We start from the raw sequence: 19,037 nt of genomic DNA on the forward strand, positions 1-19,037 counted from the left end.
TATAAAAATGGAATGTCACATCTTAGCTCCAATACAATACCTCTTTCTCAGGAAAGTCATCTTTGATGGCCTACTCTAGATCAAGTTCACATTATAAACTCACAAACAACGTGTACTTCCTTTCCCAGCACTCAAAAATATCAATGTATGTGATCATTTGATTGTCTTGTATCTTTTATATCGGGAGTTCTATCAGGATATTGATGTCTGACTTTGTTCTCCATAGAATCTCCCACGCCTAATACAGCACTTGCCATATGGAATTTTTTTTCAGACAAGGTCTCGCTCTGTCACCCAGGCTGGAGTGCAGTGGCGTGATGTCTGCTCACTGCAGCCTCCAGCCTCCCAGGCTCAAGCGATCCTCCCACTTCAGCTTCCCAAATAGCTGGGACCACAGGCGTGCGCCCCGACACCCAGCTAATTTTTTCATTTTTTTGTAGAGAGGGAGTTTTTGCGATGTTGCCCAGGCTGGCCCAATTTCTGATTAGCTCGATTTGATAACTTCTCTTAGTCCAGGAAAACTGTTACAGTGATGCAAGGATCTGTAGAATGAAATGGATGTTACTCCTCTGAGATCAAAGTTACTATTAATCTGGGAGGACAAAACTTCCACTGAGGATGGAACCACCATTGAGAATGCATGCGCTTAACGACAATTCGTTTCTACCTCAAAATCCTGGATGGCAGTTTTGTCCTTCCTTCCGTACGATGGCCCAAGATGGCGGAGCCCGTGATTGAAAAACCAGATTCAAGCTAGCTACTTCCTGCTTCCCCTATAGCGTCGCGCTCGTCCACCGAGGCCACGCCCACTTCCGGCAACTCTGGCAACTCCGACTCAGCATGGTTGCTTTAAGGGCTCTTCTCTTGGGTGAGTAGGTATAGGGACTGTGGACTTGGGGGCCCGTTGGGAACGGACACAGGACCCCCGAGCCGGCTGCGCGGCCTCTTCCCCAACTCTGCTCTGTTTTCCCAGCAGGCGTCCGGAAGCTGCACTGCGGCGCGGCCGCCTTGGCGGGCAGCCAGTGGCGACTCCAGTGAGTGCTGGGATGAGGGGACCTGGGGGACCAGAAGCTGGGCTAGGTCTTCACAGATCTGTTTTTCTCCACCCAGGCAGGGACTGTCTGCCAACCCCTCCGGCTACGGGCCCCTTACGGAACTCCCAGACTGGTCATATGCGGGTGAGCGCTGATCTGACAGTTCACTGGGGAGATTTTCACTCAGAGGGAACGCCCCTGGACGGGGAGCAGGGGTTATCAAGATGGGGGCGTGTCCGAATGGAAATAGTGTTTAACGTGTGTGTGAACATTTTTTTTTTCACCCTGAGATGGAGTCTCGCTCTGTTGCCCAGACTGGAGTGCAGTGGCGCGGTCACGGCTCACTGCAACTTCCGCCTCCGGTTTCAATCGATTCTCCTGCCTCAGCCTCCGGAGTAGCTGGGATTACAGGCGCCTGCCACCATGTCCGGCTAACTTACTTTTAGTAGAGACGGGGTTTCACCATGTTGGCCAGGCTGGTCTCGAATTCCTGACGTCGTAATCCGCCCACTTCGCTAGGCCTCCAGAAGTGCTAGGATTACAGGCGTGAACTACCACGCCCGTCCAAAAGTGTTGAACTTTTTATTTGGAAAACGGAATTTGGGAAAGAAGCCCTCTTGTTATTTTGTAGATTACACTTCCACTAAGGAAAGTAAAGCTAAACAGGATCTTGCTTTATGGAGATAAGCAGGAGATAATTCTGACTTGGGGCCGGCAGGGTAGAAGAGAGTGACAAGACCTCCAATGTTTTTCAAAGGGGGACATGATTTTTTAAAATCAAGAACCACTTTTCTGTGTGGTTAGTGAATTTTCAGTATTTGGTACCAAATGCAGGGAGAGCTCTTTGAAAAGCTGCAGATATAAGCATCTCAGCGGGATGAAGACTAAGGATGGCAGGCTCCCTTCAGAAGGGAGGCCTTTCCCTTTACTTACAAAAGAGAGGGAGAATAGATAGTAGCCCTAGAAGGAAGGGACCTTAGAGAAATTGAAGCTACTCCCCACTCTCCTTATGAGACTCTAGTTTACAAGTAGGAAATTTCAGGCCTACAGAGGTGAATTGCCCATGCACACAGCTAGCTAATAGCAAAGCTAGGACTAAAACATAGGCGAGTCCTCTTTGACAACACAGAGATCTGAATATTTAATACCTTATTGTTGCTCTTTAGGAGTATGATCCTGCTTAATTGGATAATTGGTAACTGAGGATGATGGTGCAGATTTTTTCCACTTGTTATTTACTGTAGGAAGTCTGGCATCTTCTTGTAGTAGTATGGACTATTGGAAAGACTCTGGAATTACATACCTGCCTCTTTTCTTCTTTTTTTTTTCTTTTTTTCATAGAGACGAGGTCTTGCTATATTGCCCAGGCTAGTCTTTAACTCCTGGCCTCAAGCGATCCTCCAGTCTTGTCTCCAAAAATGCTGGGATTACAGGCATGAGCTACTGCACTCAGCCTGTAACTGAGACTTTCTTTCTCTCTTCCTTTTCCTTTTTTTTTTTTCAGCTTTTGAGATAGGGTCTTACCCTGTCACCCAGGCTGAAGTGGCATGATCATAGTTCACTGCAGCCTTGATTTCCTGGGCTCAAGCAATCCTTCCACCTCAGCCTCCCAAGTAGGTGGGACCACAGGTCACAGACACACCACTATTCCTGCCTTTTTTTTTTTTTTTTTTTTTTTTTTTTTTTTTAGTAAAGACACGGTCTTGCTAAGTTGCCCAAGGTGATCTTGAACTCCTTAGCTCAAGTGATCCACCTCAGCCTCCCAAAGTGCTGGGATTACAGGCGTGAGCCATCACACCCAGCCTATGGACCTTATTCTTAATCCAGGCTTCCCTTCTTGCTAACTTTGTGGTCTTGGACAAGTTACTTAATTTTCTCTTAGTCTCAGTTTCCATATCTGTAAAAGAACAACTATCTCATATAGTTCTGATAAGGATAAAATGAAACAAGCAATGTAAAGCACACCACATACACAATATTGGTTCTCCTTTCTGATGAATAATACCTCTTCTCTGTCTTGCATTCAAACTTTTAGGCAGAGTTTTCACTGTTTCTTTGCAGAAAATAAGTGTCCTTTTTCCTCATCTCCACTATAAACTACTTGGGTCAAATACTGCATCTTTTCAGCAAATCAGCAAATATTTCTGGATTTTTAATAACATGCTTATGTGCCTATACTATACTATGAATAGCAAAAGCTAGCGACACAGTCCCTGACCCAAGTAACTTAAAGTCTAGCTGGGACAAAGCATGGACGTTTTAAAAATTAAGTAATAGTATTTCAGGGCCAGGCACCATGGTTTGTGCCTATAGTCCCAGCTACTTAGGAGGCTGAGGCAGGAGAATCAGTTGAGCCCAGGAGGTAGAGGTTGTAATAAGCTGGGATCGTGCCATTGCACTCCAGCCTGGGCAACGGAGTGAGACCCTGTCTCAAAAATAACAATAATAAGGCCGGGCGTGGTGGCTCACGCCTGTAATCCCAGCACTTTGGGAGGCCGAGGCGGGTGGATCACGAGGTCAACAGATCGAGACCATCCTGGTCAACATGGTGAAACCCCGTCTCTACTAAAAATACAAAAAATTAGCTGGGCATGGTGGCGCGTGCCTGTAATCCCAGCGACTCAGGAGGCTGAGGCAGGAGAATTGCCTGAACCCAGGAGGCGGAGGTTGCAGTGAGCCGAGATCGCGCCATTGCACTCCAGCCTGGGTAACAAAAGCGAAACTCCGTCTCAAAAAAAAATAATAATAACAATAATAGTATTTCAATACTCTGCCCCTTTCCAAAAGGACCTGAGGTAGCTAAATAACACTAAAAAATGTATAGTAAATGTCCCAAGGCAAATAGGTGAATATTAAATAATCAGCACTTCTTTCAGAAGAAAAGGCTGGTAGACTTGAAGAGATTAGAAAAGAGTTTCTGGGAAAGTTAGGATTTGAGTGGACCTAAGAATGTAAATTTGGCTGGAAGAAAAGGAAAAGAGGGCATTTCATTGTGGAGTAGGATGGAATTTAGCAAAGATATATAGTTAGTACAACAGCAATTACATTGCTTAAGAGTTTCTGAAGATAAAACAGTAGATTCCGCATTGCAGAGGACCCCCAAAGCTAATGAGAGTTAAGTGAAATAAAGTAGTACTATGCCCACGAACTTATTCTGGGTTATCCTGGGTTATCATACCTCGCCCTTGAAGATGAGGGACATATTTTAGGATAATTAAGCTATAATGTATATGAAATGTAAGAGAGAAGCTAGAGATTGGTTCTTGCCTTATTCCTATCACAGTATTTGCACAAGATCTCTAACACTTGCCTTTTCTCTCACTTCTACTTATAGATGGCCGCCCTGCTCCCCCAATGAAAGGCCAGCTTCGAAGAAAAGCTGAAAGGGAGAAGTTTGCAGTGAGTGGCTAGAGCACCAGCCAGGGCTACCTGTGTGTAACTGGAGGGAGAGCATTTAAATCATAATTTGTCTTGAGCTGTGTTGCACCTAAGCAAACATGTACCCCTTAATTAATGCAGAGTTGTATTAATCACAGTCAAAGGTTTTAATAGAACTGTGAGATGGGAGGAACAGAGTGGGGCACTCCCAGGGCAGGAACCAGTAGTAGACATCCTGCTGTACATTTTGCTCTCTCCCTCTGCTTCCCAAGCCAGGACTTGCTCCCACTGGGGAGTCAGCAGTGCCATTTTCCAGGTGAAACCTCTGAATTTGTGAGTGAAAGGATGTATAGTGTAGCACTTAACCCCCCAGACATTATCCACACTGTTTTCCTGTCTTTCAGAGGCGAGTTGTACTGCTGTCACAGGAAATGGACACTGGATTACAGGCATGGCAGCTCAAGCAGCAGAAGCTGCAAGAAGAAAGGAAGCAGAAAAATGTTCTTAAACCCAAAGGGGCTTCACTGAAGAGGCCAAGTCAATAAAAAGCAACTCCTGCCTCCTTTCCTCAGCCTCTCTCTGGATTTCTTTTCTATTTATTTATTTTTTTTTTACATAAAAAAAAAAAATATATGGAACGCTTCATGAAATTTTGTGTCATCCTTGCACAGGGGCCATGCTAATCTTCTCTGTATCGTTCCAATTTTAGTATATGTGCTGCCGAAGCGAACACTCTGGATTTCTTTTATATCACCTAGATGTCTCATCCCAGCCAGAAGAGAGCCTTCACGTTCCCCATCTGTCTTCAGAGCAAAAGAGCTGGGACACCAAGAACAAGCTGTTAGATCACTGCCTGGGAGGCTTGGCTTAGGCCCTTATCCCTGGCTCCATTCCAGTTTAGCTAAGTCTGGCTTTTAAAATTTTTACCTCCTCGTTTGTAGGCCATATGACTGGCCAAACTACGAGAAATAGCTGTTCTGTGAACATGAAAGATCCCTTTCTTGGCAAGCACCTGGTGTCAGTTTTCCTAAGATTCAGATACGTGGTCCAGGAGGTTACCCTCACTGGGAAGGCTGATGTGGGAAGAACCATACTAGAGTGTTCCATGTTCTGCCAAGAGTGGGGTTTCGAAGTCTCTGTGGTTCTGACTGCATTCCAGAGATTGATTGAAGAGAGGCCTGTACCTCCCAACCCATTTGTGTAGGAAAGCCCTACATAAGGGCTCAGCCTTCAGTCATTATGGAGGAGATGCCTGTTTAATAACATACCATATACCTCCCACAAAACTGGAGGCTCCACAGGGCCTGAGAAGCTTTTCATTTTATTGATCATGAATCTGAGGGCAAATTACCTTTGTTTTCATTACAATACTGAGCACTAGACTTCCATTCTGCCACAAAAGTGCAATAGTTGGCCTGGGCTGGTGGTTCACACCTGTAATCCCAGCACTTTGGGAGGCCAAGGTGGGCAGATCACGAGGTCAAGAGATGAAGACCATCCTGGCCAACATAGTGAAACCTCTTCTCTACTAAAAATACAAAAATTAGCTGGGCATGGTGGCAGGCACCTGTAATCCCAGCTACTTAGGAGGCTGAGGCAGGAGAATCACTTGAACCTGGGAGGCAGAGATTGCAGTTAGCCGAGATCACGCCATTGCACTCCTGCCTGGGCAACAGAATGAAACTCCATCTCGGGGGAAAAAAAAAAAGTGTGATACTTCCTGAATCCTTAGGTTTCTGGAGCTTCCTACCTGACCTGATTTCTGTCCACAGTTTTTTATTCCTTCCTTTGCTTTCTTCTCCCTTCCTCCCGCCCCACCAACCTCTTTCCTCTCTCCCTGACCAAATGCAATTCTTGGATCTTAGATTTTGCTGATGGTCGAGTTTTCTGTCTCCCACACTTTTCCTGCTCTGTTGTGCTGCTTTTCCAAATCTATGTAGTTCTCTTCTGCCTTCCTTTCTCACCATCAGCTTTACCTGCCCTCTTCCCTACATACCTCCACCTTTCGATTTTACTCTTTAAGAATTGCCTCCTTTTTCAGTGTAGAGGTGGAACCCTGGCATCCCAACTCCCAATCCCTTCTTTTACAATAATTTTACCCGACTTGCTTTGCCTTCCCCCAGACCCCATGGCCCGGTAGCCTTTTCCTCCCAGCATGTTCCAATTAAAGGAACAGCCACATTACAAATGACAATAACAAAGGAATTACCTTTGTCTTTCTACAAGGATAGAGCCACAGATCTAGTATGGTTGTGGGGTTTGTTGTTGGTAGATGGGTTTGTTATAGTTTGGATTTTTTGGCAGCAGAGGGAGGGACATAGATAGTTGTCTACAGGGCCCAGGAGATAACTCCCCAACTATTAATAAACAGGCCCCTTCTCTCAATGCAGATCTCATGAGCATGGAAGAAGACCCCACCACCACCACCACCATCCCACACTCTGAGCTCCTTGTTGACCCTAGCAACGTACCCCTCAATAATTCCCACCCTTAGGTGACACGATAAATGCTGAATACCAGAGGAATCAATCCACCCAAAATATGCTTATGGGGAGAAAATCTCCCACATCCCTTCCCTGGGTCCCCCTACAGCCCCCTGCTGTCCACTGCGGCCTCAACCCCTGCAGATGGCATTCTGCACCACAAAAAGGCAATAGTTGTAATTGGATTCCGACTACCACGTCCCCAACCCGGAAAGGAGGGCACTTGGGGGGCGGGGACGGAGGAGAGGCTGCGGGAGAAGGGAGGGACCAGAGGAGAGAGCCAGAGAGGGATCCAGACCCCAGTTCGCCGACTAAGCAGAAGAAGATCCAAAAACGCTAAAGAGGAGAAGAACAGTCACTTTTAGGAACAATCCCCTTAACTCCAAGCCGACAGCGCTCTAGGAATTCAAACTCAAGTGCCTACCGAAGACAAAGGCGCCCCCAGGGAGTGACGGTGCGACCCCAGGGCGTGGGCCCCGCCGCGGAGCCCGCACTGCCCAGCTGACCCGGCAGTCTCGGACCATGTCTCCCGCCCCACGACCCTCCCGTTGTCTTCTGCTCCCCCTGCTCACGCTCGGCACCGCGCTCGCCTCCCTCGGCTCGGCCCAAAGCAGCAGCTTCAGCCCCGAAGTAAGTGAGCTCCCCCCGGCCCTTCCCGGAGGCGTGCCCGCCAGGAGGCGAGCCCGGGGGTCTCCAAGGGGACAGCCCCTATTTGGAGAGGAGGGCTTTTGGGATCTCGGCTGCTTGGGCCCGCAGGATTCCCCCTCCCTTTCATTTTCCTTTTCGTCTCCAAACTTCCAGATCGATCCAACTTTTGCCCGCTTCCAACCAGCTGCCCCCACCCCCTGCGCCGCCGACTCTCTTTCCCATTCCTTCTTTTTTTCCATTCCTTGGAAGAACTTTACAGCTGGGGCGGACTCCCCCTTCCCCAATTCCCTTGGGCTCTGCGCTCAGCTCTGGAACCGCCTGATAAACATTTGGACTCCGCTCAAACCCCGCGCAGTCCCGGCTCCTCGTCATGTGCGAGAGTTTGTTGTTTCTTCGACTTCCCGGTTCTCCAGCGCTCTCCCGCCGGCGCGCCCTCCGATGGGTGCTTCGGCCTCCCGGGGCGGGCCAGGACCTCCGCGGACCAGTCTGCGGCCAGGCGGGGTCGAGGGTGGACGGCCGAGAGTCCAGGGCCACAGTCTCCGTCTTCCCGACAGGACCCCGCTGTGTCCCCACCCGCATCCCTGGCGTCGAGGGTCGCAGCGCCGGCAGCTGGCCGCGTTTCCGTGCACACAAAGCTCTCCTTGTGAGCCGGGCGCTCGTCGCTGCCGCCTCCTATCCCCACCCTCGTCGGCGCTTTCAGGCCCATTTTGTTGTTAATTGTTTTTCTGTGTTAATTGCAGGGAGCCTAGGGGCATCACTTGGGGAGTGGGGAGAGGGTCCCGCCCGGGGCGCCTTCACACGTCCCCGCGGCTGGCTTGGGCACCCCCTCAACACGCCCCGGCCCAGACGGTGGCCCACCGGTCCTCAGAGGAAGCTGCGTGGGAGTTGTCTGAGGAGGTTTTTCCTCTGTCTCTCTTATTTTGGGGTGAAGGTGGGAGACAGATTTAATGAGCTTCTTATTTTGGGCCATCTCAACCCACTCAGCCTGGCAAGGGCCTGGGTGCGGTCGGGAGGGGCCAGGAAGGGCCCCAGAAGGGGGATGGCATCTGGGTTTGGCTTCCTCCGCCCTGGTCCCACTCCGGAGAAAACTCTCTGGAAAGAATACTCTCTTCTCTCTCTGTCCCTGAAAGGATCTGAGGCCGACTGGAGAAGCAATGGCCCCAGGAATAGTGATGGAAGATGCAACACGGAGTGCTCAGAGACCAGGGAGAGTAAAAACCTGCCCTGGGGCTGAAGGCTGAGCCTGACTGCCGGGAGGAGGAGTCATCCTCTTGTCAGCCTCTCAGGACTATCAGCCTAGAGTCCTCTGAGACCTAGAAGGGAGCGCCCCTAACAAAACGAGCCTGGCATTTGGGGAGCTGCCCACCGCCAACTTTACTGCCTTGCCTTTTTTCCCTCCCCTGCGCTGCTACGCCCAGAGGGGCGGCAGCCCTGGCTCCGTTTTAAGTGGGTCATGGGCGGTCCCAGTGCCAGAATCACCATTTGCTTCTAGAGGGAGGGGGGAGCAGCTCCTGAGGCTAGGATCCAGGGCCTACTGCAGAGCTGGAGGTCCCCCCACCCCCCCCACAGGGCTCCTAAGCCAAGGCGGGAGGTGTTCAGTTAACTTTCTCCTAGGGGGATACCTTGCATCTCTCATTCACAAAGACAAAGCCAGCCAACTGAGTTATTTGACCCAACATAGTTGCTTTTTTCTCCATGCCAGTGTGGAGGGAAAGCTGGGGTGGTGCAGGCCTCACGCAGCCGGGTCCCTCCCATCAGGCCTCCAAAGTCCTGCACCAGCTCCAGGACAGCCCTCTCCTCCCTTTGGCATGTCTGGCGCTGAGCCCTTCCTCCCACCCAGCCGCAGACACAAGAGTCCTCTCTTCTGTGGTTTCGACCTCATAGTCTGTGAGGAAAGAAATTTGCCTAGGCCTGGGGGGAGGAGAGGGTTGGGGGCACATCCTTTCCAGGCCTTGTGGCTCTCTGGACTCCAGGGAAGTCTCTCACTTGATTAAGCCTTCATTTTTCACCCCAGGGTATGGGGTGGAGGTTGTGGGTGTGAATATTTAGACCCACCTAGCTTCTAGAAAAATTCCAAAAGGGATTTCCCCCAAAGATCCTGGATGTGGATTCTCCCCACCTCTGTGCTGCCCTTCTGTCTCTACTCTAGGTGAATTCTCTCAGCTTTGCTCTCTGTGGGTTGAGGGGGCCTGGCCTCAGTCCTCCTGCTTTCTAGCACCAGAAGTAGAACACTCCCATCCTTCCCCAAGTCCTGAAGCAGCTGCTCCCTAACCAAGGGTCATAAGCCTGGGTGTGTTTATCCTACAGGTGAGGCTAGGGGCAAAGGATGTTTCCTGCATAGTTAGGCACAGGGAGGTGCAGGCTACAGCACGCCTCCCCAGGCACTGGCTGTGGCATCAGCCAGAACAGGTCAGGGCAAGCCTGCAGCTCCCTGAGAGCAGCCCGGGAGTGGAGTGCCCTGCTTGGCTTCCCTCTGGTATACCAGAGGTTAAATGTCACCCCTTTCTCTTCCCCTAAGGAGGGGGCTCTCAGAGCCTCAGAGTTTGGTGGTACTAGGGTTGTTCCAGCTAGAGCTGTTGGTTGGGAAAAGGCTGGGTTGTTTACATTTCAGGTCTAGCTCCCATCAGCCTTGGGGGATCACTTCCCAGAACCATGTTGCAATTCTTGCCCCTGTGGGCTCAGGTCCCCAGTCAGCTGCTCTTGAGTCACCCCTAGTCCCTGTGTAAGACTACCGTTCCATCACCAGGGCCTGGGCCCAGGGGTGAAGGACCATGTGGAGATCCATCCTGATGACCTTGGATAGGGGATGCAGCACATAACAGCAGCCTCCCTCATCTGCCCTCCAAGCTGCCATCCTGGGCAACCTGCAGCACCTTCCCAAACTCCCTAAGAAAACAAAGCTGGGCCAGGCACGGTGTGGCTCACACCTATAATCCCAGCACTTTGGGAGGCCAAGGCAGGCAGATCACTTGAGGTCAGGAGTTTGAGACCAGCCTGACCAATATGGAGAAACCCCATCTCTACTAAAAATATTAGGTAGATCACCTGAGGTCAGGAGTTTGAGACTAGCTTGACCAATATGGAGAAACCCCATCTCTTCTAAAATTAGCCAGGCATGGTGACGCATGCTTGCAACCTCAGCTACTCGGGAGGCTGAGGCAGGAGAATTGCTTGATACCGGGAGGCAGAGGTTGCGGTGAGCTAATATCACGCCATTGCACTGCAGCCTGGGCAACAAGAGCAAAACTACATCTCAAAAAAAAGAAAGAAAGAAAAGCTGGAGCAGGGACTAGAGCTATCTGGGTGATGTCTTCTTCCCATAAAAGAATCCAAGCATTGCTGGCATAGTGGCTCATGCCTGTAATCCCAGCTTTTAGGAAGGCAGAGGCAGGAGGATAGCTTGAGCCCAGGAGTTTGAGACCTGCCTGGGCAATATAGCAAGACCCCGTTCTCCACAAAAAGGAAAAAAACAAAAGAATCCAAGCATCTTCGTATTTTATTTATAACTTGGCTTGTTTAACTATTTTTTTTTTTTTTTTTTTTTTGAGACGGAGTTTCACTCTTGTTACCCAGGCTGGAGTGCAATGGCGCGATCTCGGCTCACCGCAACCTCCGCCTCCTGGGTTCAGGCAATTCTCCTGCCTCGGCCTCCCAAAGTGCTGGGATTACAGGCTTGAGCCACCGCGCCCGGCTGTTTAACTATTTTTTAAAGACAGTCTCTTTCTGTCGCCCAGGCTGGAGTGCAGTGGCGATCTCTGCTCACTGCAACCTTGGCCTCCCAGGTTCAGTGATTCTCCTACCTCGGCTTCTGGAGTAGCTGGGATTACAGCCGCCCTCCACCATGCCCAGTTTATTTTTGTATTTTTAGTAGAGACAGGGTTTCCGCTATGTTGGACAGGCTGTCCTCCGACTCCTGACCTTGGGTGATCCGCTCACCTTTGCCTCCCAAAGTGCTGGGATTACAGGCATGAACCACCATGCCCAGGCTGGCTTGTTTTACTTTTAAGAGTTTAGGAAAAAACTCCATTGTTCTTACAATAAAGGCTGACTTTCTCCTCAACAGGGCTTTGCAGTGTGTGTACCTTTTAATCAAACATCAAAAACCTAACATTAATTTAAGGCAATATGCCAGCATTTATATTCTAACCAATTCACAACATAACTGAAATAAAATACAGTCATCAAGTCTCCTTTTCCATTGCTATCTCCCACTTCCTCTGCTGAGAATCTTAAATGGGCCTTTAGGTTCCAAGCCATAGGCCAGATGCTGCTTGAATAAGGACAGTGGCAGGATCCTGGCTCCAGCTGGACCACACCTCTTACCACATCCCAAGTCCCCAGTTTCCCCTTGTAGTGGCCAGCCTTAGTGCTAGCTCTTTTTCTGCCTTCCTTTCTTTTTTTTCTTATTTCTTTCCCCCAAAAATTGGATGTCTTTTTTTTTTTGAAACGGAGTCTTGTGTCACCCAGGCTGGAGTGCAGTGGTGCAGTCTCAGCTCACTGCAACCTCCACCTCCCAGGTTCAAGTGATTCTCCTGCCTCAGCCTTTGGAGTAGCTGGGATTATAGGTGCCTGCCACCACACCCAGCTAATTTTTGTATTTTTAGTAGAGACAGTGTTTCGCCATGTTGGCCAAGCTGGTCTCGAACTCCCGACCTCAGGTGATCCACCCCTCTCAGCCTCCCAAAGTGCCGGGATTACAGGTATGAGCCACCACGCCTGGCCTCTGTCCTTTCTAAAAAGATCTTTCTAAAAAGCTGTGAGGGTCCTGGGGACATGGCACTCCCATTCCAGGAGGGCTTCATGTCAAGCCCAATAGTAGAGCTCATTCGTCCTTCCCCACCCATCATGGGCACAGCCCATTACCAGCTGTAACATACTATATTTGCAAGAACGCTGACATGAAGGAGAAAACTGCTAGAAAGAATCACAGCTCCAAGAAAACATCTCAGAACTCCATTAAACCACCAGGGCTCTCACTTTCAAGAAAGCTACAGCCAAATTCTGTTTGGGCCCATAGACCCAAGGGGACAAGCCCTATTGGGGCCTGGGCCAGAGTTCAGGCAAGCTGAGAGCCCACTGGCCTTTACTCACCGAGCGAAGGCTGTATGACAAGCATTGTGGGGGAGGTAGAGGCACCCCATGGACCAGGTGGGGACACTGTAAGCCATACCCCTTTCCCTACAGGCCTGGCTACAGCAGTATGGCTACCTGCCTCCTGGGGACCTACGTACCCACACACAGCGCTCACCCAAGTCATTCTCAGAGGCCATCGCTGCCATGCAGAAGTTCTACGGCTTGCAAGTAACAGGCAAAGCTGATGCAGACACCATAAAGTAAGTGCTAGACCCTGGCAAGAGTTCTGCCAGCACCCACTGACAACACTAGCGCCAGAGATGTTCCTACCTGAATGCCTAGCTTGTGCCACCCATACCTCATCCCCACGTGCCGATCCCGATCCTCTCATGTTCACCCTGACTTCATAACCTTGGCCTTTCCCCACACTGACACACAGCAAGTCTCACCCAACACAGATGCTGGAGACCTTTCTCTTTCATACACTGCACTGACCCCAATCCTCACACCCTAACTCACTCCAGGGCCATGAGGCGCCCCCGGTGTGGTGTTCCAGACAAGTTTGGGGCTGAGATCAAGGCCAATGTTCGAAGGAAGCGCTATGCCATCCAGAGTGTCAAATGGCAACATAATGAAATCACTTTCTGGTGAGTCCAACAGGCAAGCCACCTTTCTCACATCTGGTTATTGTTCCCTATCCATTGTGCTTCTGCAGAGACTCAGAGACCTCCTGTCCTACTCCCCTCAGTTCCTGGGAAGTGTCCTTGAGAATGGGGAGGAAAATGGCTCTCACCCTGAAGAGAGGTGCAGCCATTGAGGGTGCACCCCAAAGCTAGAGAGCCAAAGCCTGAGGATCCCTTGTTCTCAAGCAGAGGGGTCGTGCATGAGGCAGCAGGAAGAGCTGGGTCAGGCAGAGGTGGCTGGGCAGCGCAGTCAGACCTGGGAGAGTGCAGGGAAGGAGAATGTTGCCCCTCGTTATCCTAACACACCTCATCCTCTCCCCACGTGGCTGGACCTCAGCATCCAGAATTACACCCCCAAGGTGGGCGAGTACGCCACCTACGAGGCCATTCGCAAGGCGATCCGAGTGTGGGAGAGCGCCACATCACTGCGCTTCCGTGAGGTGCCCTATGCCTACATCCGTGAGGGCCATGAGAAGCAGGCCGACATCATGATCTTCTTTGCCGAGGGCTTCCATGGCGACAGCTCACCCTTCGATGGTGAGGGCGGCTTCCTGGCCCATGCCTACTTCCCAGGACCCAACATTGGAGGGGACACCCACTTTGACTCTGCTGAGCCTTGGACTCTTGGGAATGCGAATCTGGATGGTGAGCAAAGTATCCTTGGAACTTACTCTGGAAAAAGCCAACAGTCATTTGTAGGGGTGGTTCTCCTCCCTCCTCCCAAAATCTTGGGGCTAGAAGGGTCCACAAAGATCTTCTGATCTAACTTCTGACAAAAACAGGAGTCCTGTCTTGAGCTGTTTACATCTAGTTCCTCCTGTCACTCACTGACTGGTTTTCCAGTCAAGGACTTCAAAGCCTCCTTGTTACCCACTTTTCCAGATTATGTCATGTCTAACTCCCGGGAGAAACTGAGGACTAGAAAGGGCCTTGGCTTCCCTTAACACAGGTCTTCCAGGGATGGGGGTCCTGCCTCCAAGCACTCTCTCACCTCAACCCAGAGAAGCTTGCTGACTGGCTCTGTGCCTTAACTGCCAGATAAAAAGCTGGACATGGGCCGGGCGCGGTGGCTCACGCCTGTAATCCCAGCACTTTGGGAGGCCGAGGCGGGTGGATCACGAGGTCAAGAGATCGAGACCATCCTGGTCAACATGGTGAAACCCTGTCTCTACTAAAAATACAAAAAATTAGCTGGGCATGGTGGCGCGTGCCTGTAATCCCAGCTACTCAGGAGGCTGAGGCAGGAGAATTGCCTGAACCCAGGAGGCGGAGGTTGCGGTGGGCCGAGATCGCGCCATTGCACTCCAGCCTGGGTAACAAGAGCGAGACTCCGTCCCAAAAAAAAAAAAAAAAAGCTGGACAACAGAATTTGGTCACTTTCGTTTAAAAACATGGGTAGCAGGCTCGGAAGTGAAGCCTCTGGTGGGGAAGTAGGGAGCCTGAGGGAAGGGATTCAGGCTGCCATCATAACTCTCCCCATCCCTCCAGGAAATGACATCTTCCTGGTGGCTGTGCACGAGCTAGGCCATGCCCTGGGGCTCGAGCATTCCAATGACCCCTCGGCCATCATGGCACCCTATTACCAGTGGATGGACACAGAGAACTTTGTGTTGCCTGATGATGACCGCCAGGGCATCCAGCAACTTTATGGCGAGTAGTCTATACCCCTGCCTGCTCCCTCCACCGCACCTTGTTCCCTCCTGGTCTTCGAATTTCCCCTTTCATGCCCTACACACTCTGCACTGCCCCCTGCCAACCTGAGCCTGCCTCTCTCGGTTCCACTTTTGAGCCCACCTTTTCTGTCGTCTCCCAGTTGGTTGCTCCAGCCTCCCCTAGAAGCCCATCCACACCCTTCCAAGGGTATTGTCTGGCCATCTGTCTGCCCTTCCCTCCCTGCTCTCCTCCTAAGTCTGAAGTGCCCCTTGTGTTCTCTGCCCCAGGGAGTGAGTCAGGGTCTCCCACCAAGATGCCCCCTCAATCCTGGACCACCTCCCGGCCTTCTGTTCCTGATAAGCCTAAAAAACCCACCTATGGGCCCAACATCTGTGATGGGAACTTTGACACCGTGGCCATGCTCCGAGGGGAGATGTTTGTCTTCAAGGTAGGAAGAAGTGGGCTGGTTTGTGAGACAAAAGGGCTCTACGATACAGAGGCTGGGTGGGAATGGCAACAGCTGGACTGAAAACTAAAACTGAGGAAGAAAGGGCAGTGGGGAGCTTTGGGGACTGAGTCAGAGATCTAAACCGCAAGATGTAATGGACTGACTCTTCCTGCATTGACTGGCTTCCAGGAGCGCTGGTTCTGGCGGGTGAGGAATAACCAAGTAATGGATGGATATCCATTGCCCATTGGCCAATTCTGGAGGGGCCTGCCTGCATCCATCAACACTGCCTATGAGAGGAAGGATGGCAAATTCGTCTTCTTCAAAGGTAACCAAGCACTCTACTTTAGCTTTGGGAGTGAGGAGGGTCTCTGTAGAGGAACTGATTTCCTCTAAAGTCCCTAGAGCCCAAGTTGAACACAGACACTTGCCTCCTCTCCTCCCCAGGAGACAAACATTGGGTGTTTGATGAGGCGTCCCTGGAACCTGGCTACCCCAAGCACATTAAGGAGCTGGGCCGAGGGCTGCCTGCCGACAGGATTGATGCTGCTCTCTTCTGGATGCCCAATGGAAAGACCTACTTCTTCCGGGGAAACAAGTAAGACCTCAATCCCTTAATCCCAGGCCTCCCTCAGAAACCACCACCCCAAATTCCCTCAGTTCTGGAGAAAGACCCACTTTACCCCCAAGATGCTTCCCTGGAGAAGGAGCTGGCTGAGCCTCTGCTGTTGCCTAGAAATGGGCAACCTCCTTTGGGCACCATGTGAGTGGGATGTGACCGGGTCATCATTTCAGACCTGGTCATTTGACGCCTCCTGTCCCCAGCTCTGTGCCTCCGCCCCAGCAGCCAGGCACTGTCATTAGGGCTGCTGGTGGCTCCTTGCAGCCTGGGCCCTCCCTTCCACCCCCACCTTCTGCCACTTTCAGCAGCAGGCCCTCATTACTCAAAACCCCTGTCCCCACCCTGTCCACAGAGCTATCCTTTGCTCACTGGTGACTTTTGGTCTGGGTCCTGCCGCCCACTGAGGACATGCCCCGTGTCCAGCCACTACCCTTCCTTACTCCTTCACCAGGTACTACCGTTTCAACGAGGAGCTCAGGGCAGTGGACAGCGAGTACCCTAAGAACATCAAAGTCTGGGAAGGGATCCCGGAGTCTCCCAGAGGGACATTCATGGGCAGCGATGAAGGTGAGAGGGGCAAGGGAAGGTGTCACTGAGAGAAGGATGGAAATAGGGAGTTGAGGAAGAATGGGAAGGAAGCCTCAGGGAGTGCTGTGTGGAAAACAATGGTGATAATAAACCACATGCCAGGTGCTGGGCTAGGTGCTTCCATGCGTGGCGCCCTTTCATCCCCATCACCTCCCACCCTGGTACTATAAGCACCCCCATTTTTTTTTTATACGGAGTCTTGTTCTGTCGCCCAGGCTGGAGTGCAGTGGCTTGATCTCAGCTCACTGCAAACTCCACCTCCCAGGTTCAAGCGATTCTCCTGCCTCAGCCTCCTGAATAGCTGGGATTACAGGTGCCCACCATCATGACTGGCTAAGTTTTTGTAGTTTTAGTAGAGATGGGGTTTCACCATGCTGGCCCAGCTGGTCTCGAACTCCTGCCCTTGTGATCTGCCCGCTTTAGTCTTCCAAAGTGCTGGGATTACAGATGCGAGCCACTGCGCCCGGCCATAAGCACCCCCATTTTACAGTTGAGGAAGCTGATGCTCAAGGAGGTGGAGGGGAGCTCAGCTGCCCTCATATTAACAGAGCTTCCTCGCTCCCCTCCTCTCTTTGGCTCCTCCCCAACCTTTCATTCCTTCCTTACCTCTTTCTGATTCACCCCTGCAGTCTTCACTTACTTCTACAAGGGGAACAAATACTGGAAATTCAACAACCAGAAGCTGAAGGTGGAACCAGGCTACCCCAAGTCAGCCCTTCGGGACTGGATGGGCTGCCCGTCAGGAGGCCGGCCGGATGAGGGGACTGAGGAGGAGACAGAGGTGATCATCATCGAGGTGGATGAGGAGGGCAGCGGGGCAGTGAGCGCAGCTGCCGTGGTGCTGCCCGTGCTGCTGCTGCTCCTGGTGCTGGCGGTGGGCCTTGCGATCTTCTTCTTCAGACGCCATGGGACCCCCAGGCGACTGCTCTACTGCCAGCGTTCCCTGCTGGACAAGGTCTGACGCCCACCCCCGGCCTGCCCACTCCTACCACAAGGACTTTGCTTCTGAAGGCCAGTGGCAGCAGGTGGTGGTGGGTGGGCTGCTCCCACCGTCCCGAGTCCTCTCCCCGAAGCCTCCTTGCTTCTTTCTTTTCCCTGGCTGGCCTCCCTCCCTCTGACCCCTCCCCCCAGCCCAGGCATTGCATCTTCTCTAGATGAGTCCCCTGAGGGCTGAGTGAGTGGGTGACCCGCTTCCAGCCTCTGCCCTTCAGCGGAACCCTGTAGCTTTGTGTCTGTCCAGTCCCATCTGAATGTGTTGGGGGCTCTGCACTTGAAGGCAGGACCCTCAGACCTCGCTGGTAAAGGTCAAATGGGGTCATCTGCTCCTTTTCCATCCCCTGACATATCTTAACCTCTGAACTCTGACCTCAGGAGGCTCTGGGCACTCCAGCCCTAAAAGCCCCAGGTGTACCCAATTGGCAGCCTCTCACTACTCTAATGGCTAAAAGGAATCTAATCTTGTTGGGGGTAGAGACCCTGAGACAGTGTGAGGGGGTGGGGACTGCCCAGCCACCCTAAAACCTTGGGAGGAAAACTCAGAGAGGGTCTTCGTTGCTCAATCAAGTTCCTCGGAGATCTGCCTCTGCCTCACCTACCCCAGGGAGCTTCCCAGGAAGAAGCCTGAGCCATTGGGGACTAATGGGGCAGAAGAAGCCCTTAGCAGCCCTATGCCTCTTGAATGTTAGCCTTGGATGAGGCTTTCACAGTTAGAAGAGCTAAAACCAGGGGTGCAGCTGTCAGGGTACAATGAGGCCAGTGGGAAAGGCCCAGGTCAGAACCCTGGGAGTGACCCTGAAGGCCACAGAGAAAGAACCTTGCCCAAACTCAGGCAGCTGGGGCTGAGGCCCAAGGGCAGAGCAGCCAGAGGGGGCAGGATGGAACCAAAAGGGAAAATGAGGATGTCCAGCAGCATTGGGGGGCTGGAGCCAGGCAGGCCAGGCCAAGCCAAGCAGGGGGCCACAGGGTAGGCTGTGGAGCTCTCAGGAAGGACCCTGAGGAAGGCACATTTGCTCCTCTTGGTCCCTGTCCTCCCTGCCCAGGCAGCATGGAGGGGAAGGGTGGGGCAGCCCAGAGAAAGGAGCAGAGAAGACACATATAGGAGTCACGAGCGCCTTGATGAGAGGCCGCTGGGCCTGGCTGGCCACGCTGTCCCAGCCTGCTCACCACCTCAGCGAGGGGCAGGAGCTGAGGCTCGCTTAGGCTGGGCCGGAGCTTCCCTAGTGCCAGCACCCCTCCGCCTGTCTCACGGGTGGCCTGCCCTCTCACTCCCCCTCCCAGCCCACCCATTTAAGTCTCCTTGGGCCACAGGTGGTGGCCATGGTACCGGGGACTTGGGAGGGTGAGACCCAGTGGAGGGAGCAAGAGGAGAGGGATGTCGGTGGGGGGCGGGGAATGGGGTGGGGGAAATGGGGTAAACGGTGCTGGCAG

At 52.0% G+C, this 19,037-nt stretch overlaps 2 protein-coding genes and 1 non-coding gene across 4 annotated transcripts; 2 read left to right on the top strand and 1 right to left on the bottom strand.

The window, feature by feature from the left end:
* Nucleotides 1-774: 774 nt before the first annotated feature.
* MRPL52 (mitochondrial ribosomal protein L52) lies at nt 775-4,983 on the top strand. 2 transcript variants are annotated; one of them, XM_032265544.1, is made up of 5 exons: nt 775-868; nt 974-1,034; nt 1,111-1,178; nt 4,369-4,433; nt 4,817-4,983. In XM_032265544.1, the coding sequence occupies exons 1-5, from the start codon at nt 841-843 to the stop codon at nt 4,955-4,957; spliced, it is 363 nt and encodes a 120-aa protein (XP_032121435.1). In that variant the 5' UTR covers nt 775-840; the 3' UTR covers nt 4,958-4,983. The 2 variants fall into 2 exon arrangements, with proteins under 2 accessions (XP_032121435.1, XP_032121436.1); XM_032265545.1 differs by having other exon boundaries at nt 977-1,034.
* Nucleotides 4,984-5,038: 55 nt separating this feature from the next.
* On the bottom strand, nt 5,039-5,145 carry LOC116541495. Its single transcript, XR_004264836.1, has one exon. It is a non-coding gene; the product is annotated as a U6 spliceosomal RNA (small nuclear RNA).
* Nucleotides 5,146-7,129: 1,984 nt separating this feature from the next.
* Nucleotides 7,130-18,496, top strand: MMP14 (matrix metallopeptidase 14). The gene is made up of 10 exons (XM_032265549.1): nt 7,130-7,525; nt 12,728-12,876; nt 13,141-13,263; nt 13,637-13,944; nt 14,788-14,949; nt 15,240-15,400; nt 15,590-15,728; nt 15,848-15,998; nt 16,474-16,589; nt 17,240-18,496. Exons 1-10 carry the CDS (start codon nt 7,418-7,420, stop codon nt 17,569-17,571), a joined length of 1,749 nt encoding a protein of 582 aa, XP_032121440.1. The 5' UTR covers nt 7,130-7,417; the 3' UTR covers nt 17,572-18,496.
* Nucleotides 18,497-19,037: the final 541 nt, after the last annotated feature.

The sequence above is a fragment of the Sapajus apella genome, unplaced genomic scaffold (assembly GCF_009761245.1).
Source record: "Sapajus apella isolate SASKATOON/1434 unplaced genomic scaffold, GSC_monkey_1.0 scaffold151, whole genome shotgun sequence".
In the NCBI taxonomy this organism is placed as follows: Eukaryota; Metazoa; Chordata; class Mammalia; order Primates; family Cebidae; genus Sapajus; species Sapajus apella.

Excerpts from the sequence above, each read along its gene's own strand:
- MMP14 (XM_032265549.1), top strand. The coding sequence starts at position 7,418 with ATGTCTCCCGCCCCACGACCCTCCCGTTGTCTTCTGCTCCCCCTGCTC. Across the intron at positions 13,945-14,787 it reads TGGGAATGCGAATCTGGATG|GAAATGACATCTTCCTGGTG; the intron begins GTGAGCAAAGTA and ends CCATCCCTCCAG. Across the intron at positions 15,729-15,847 it reads CAAATTCGTCTTCTTCAAAG|GAGACAAACATTGGGTGTTT; the intron begins GTAACCAAGCAC and ends TCTCCTCCCCAG.
- MRPL52 (XM_032265544.1), top strand. The coding sequence starts at position 841 with ATGGTTGCTTTAAGGGCTCTTCTCTTGG. Across the intron at positions 1,179-4,368 it reads CCCAGACTGGTCATATGCGG|ATGGCCGCCCTGCTCCCCCA; the intron begins GTGAGCGCTGAT and ends TTCTACTTATAG. Across the intron at positions 4,434-4,816 it reads CTGAAAGGGAGAAGTTTGCA|AGGCGAGTTGTACTGCTGTC; the intron begins GTGAGTGGCTAG and ends CCTGTCTTTCAG.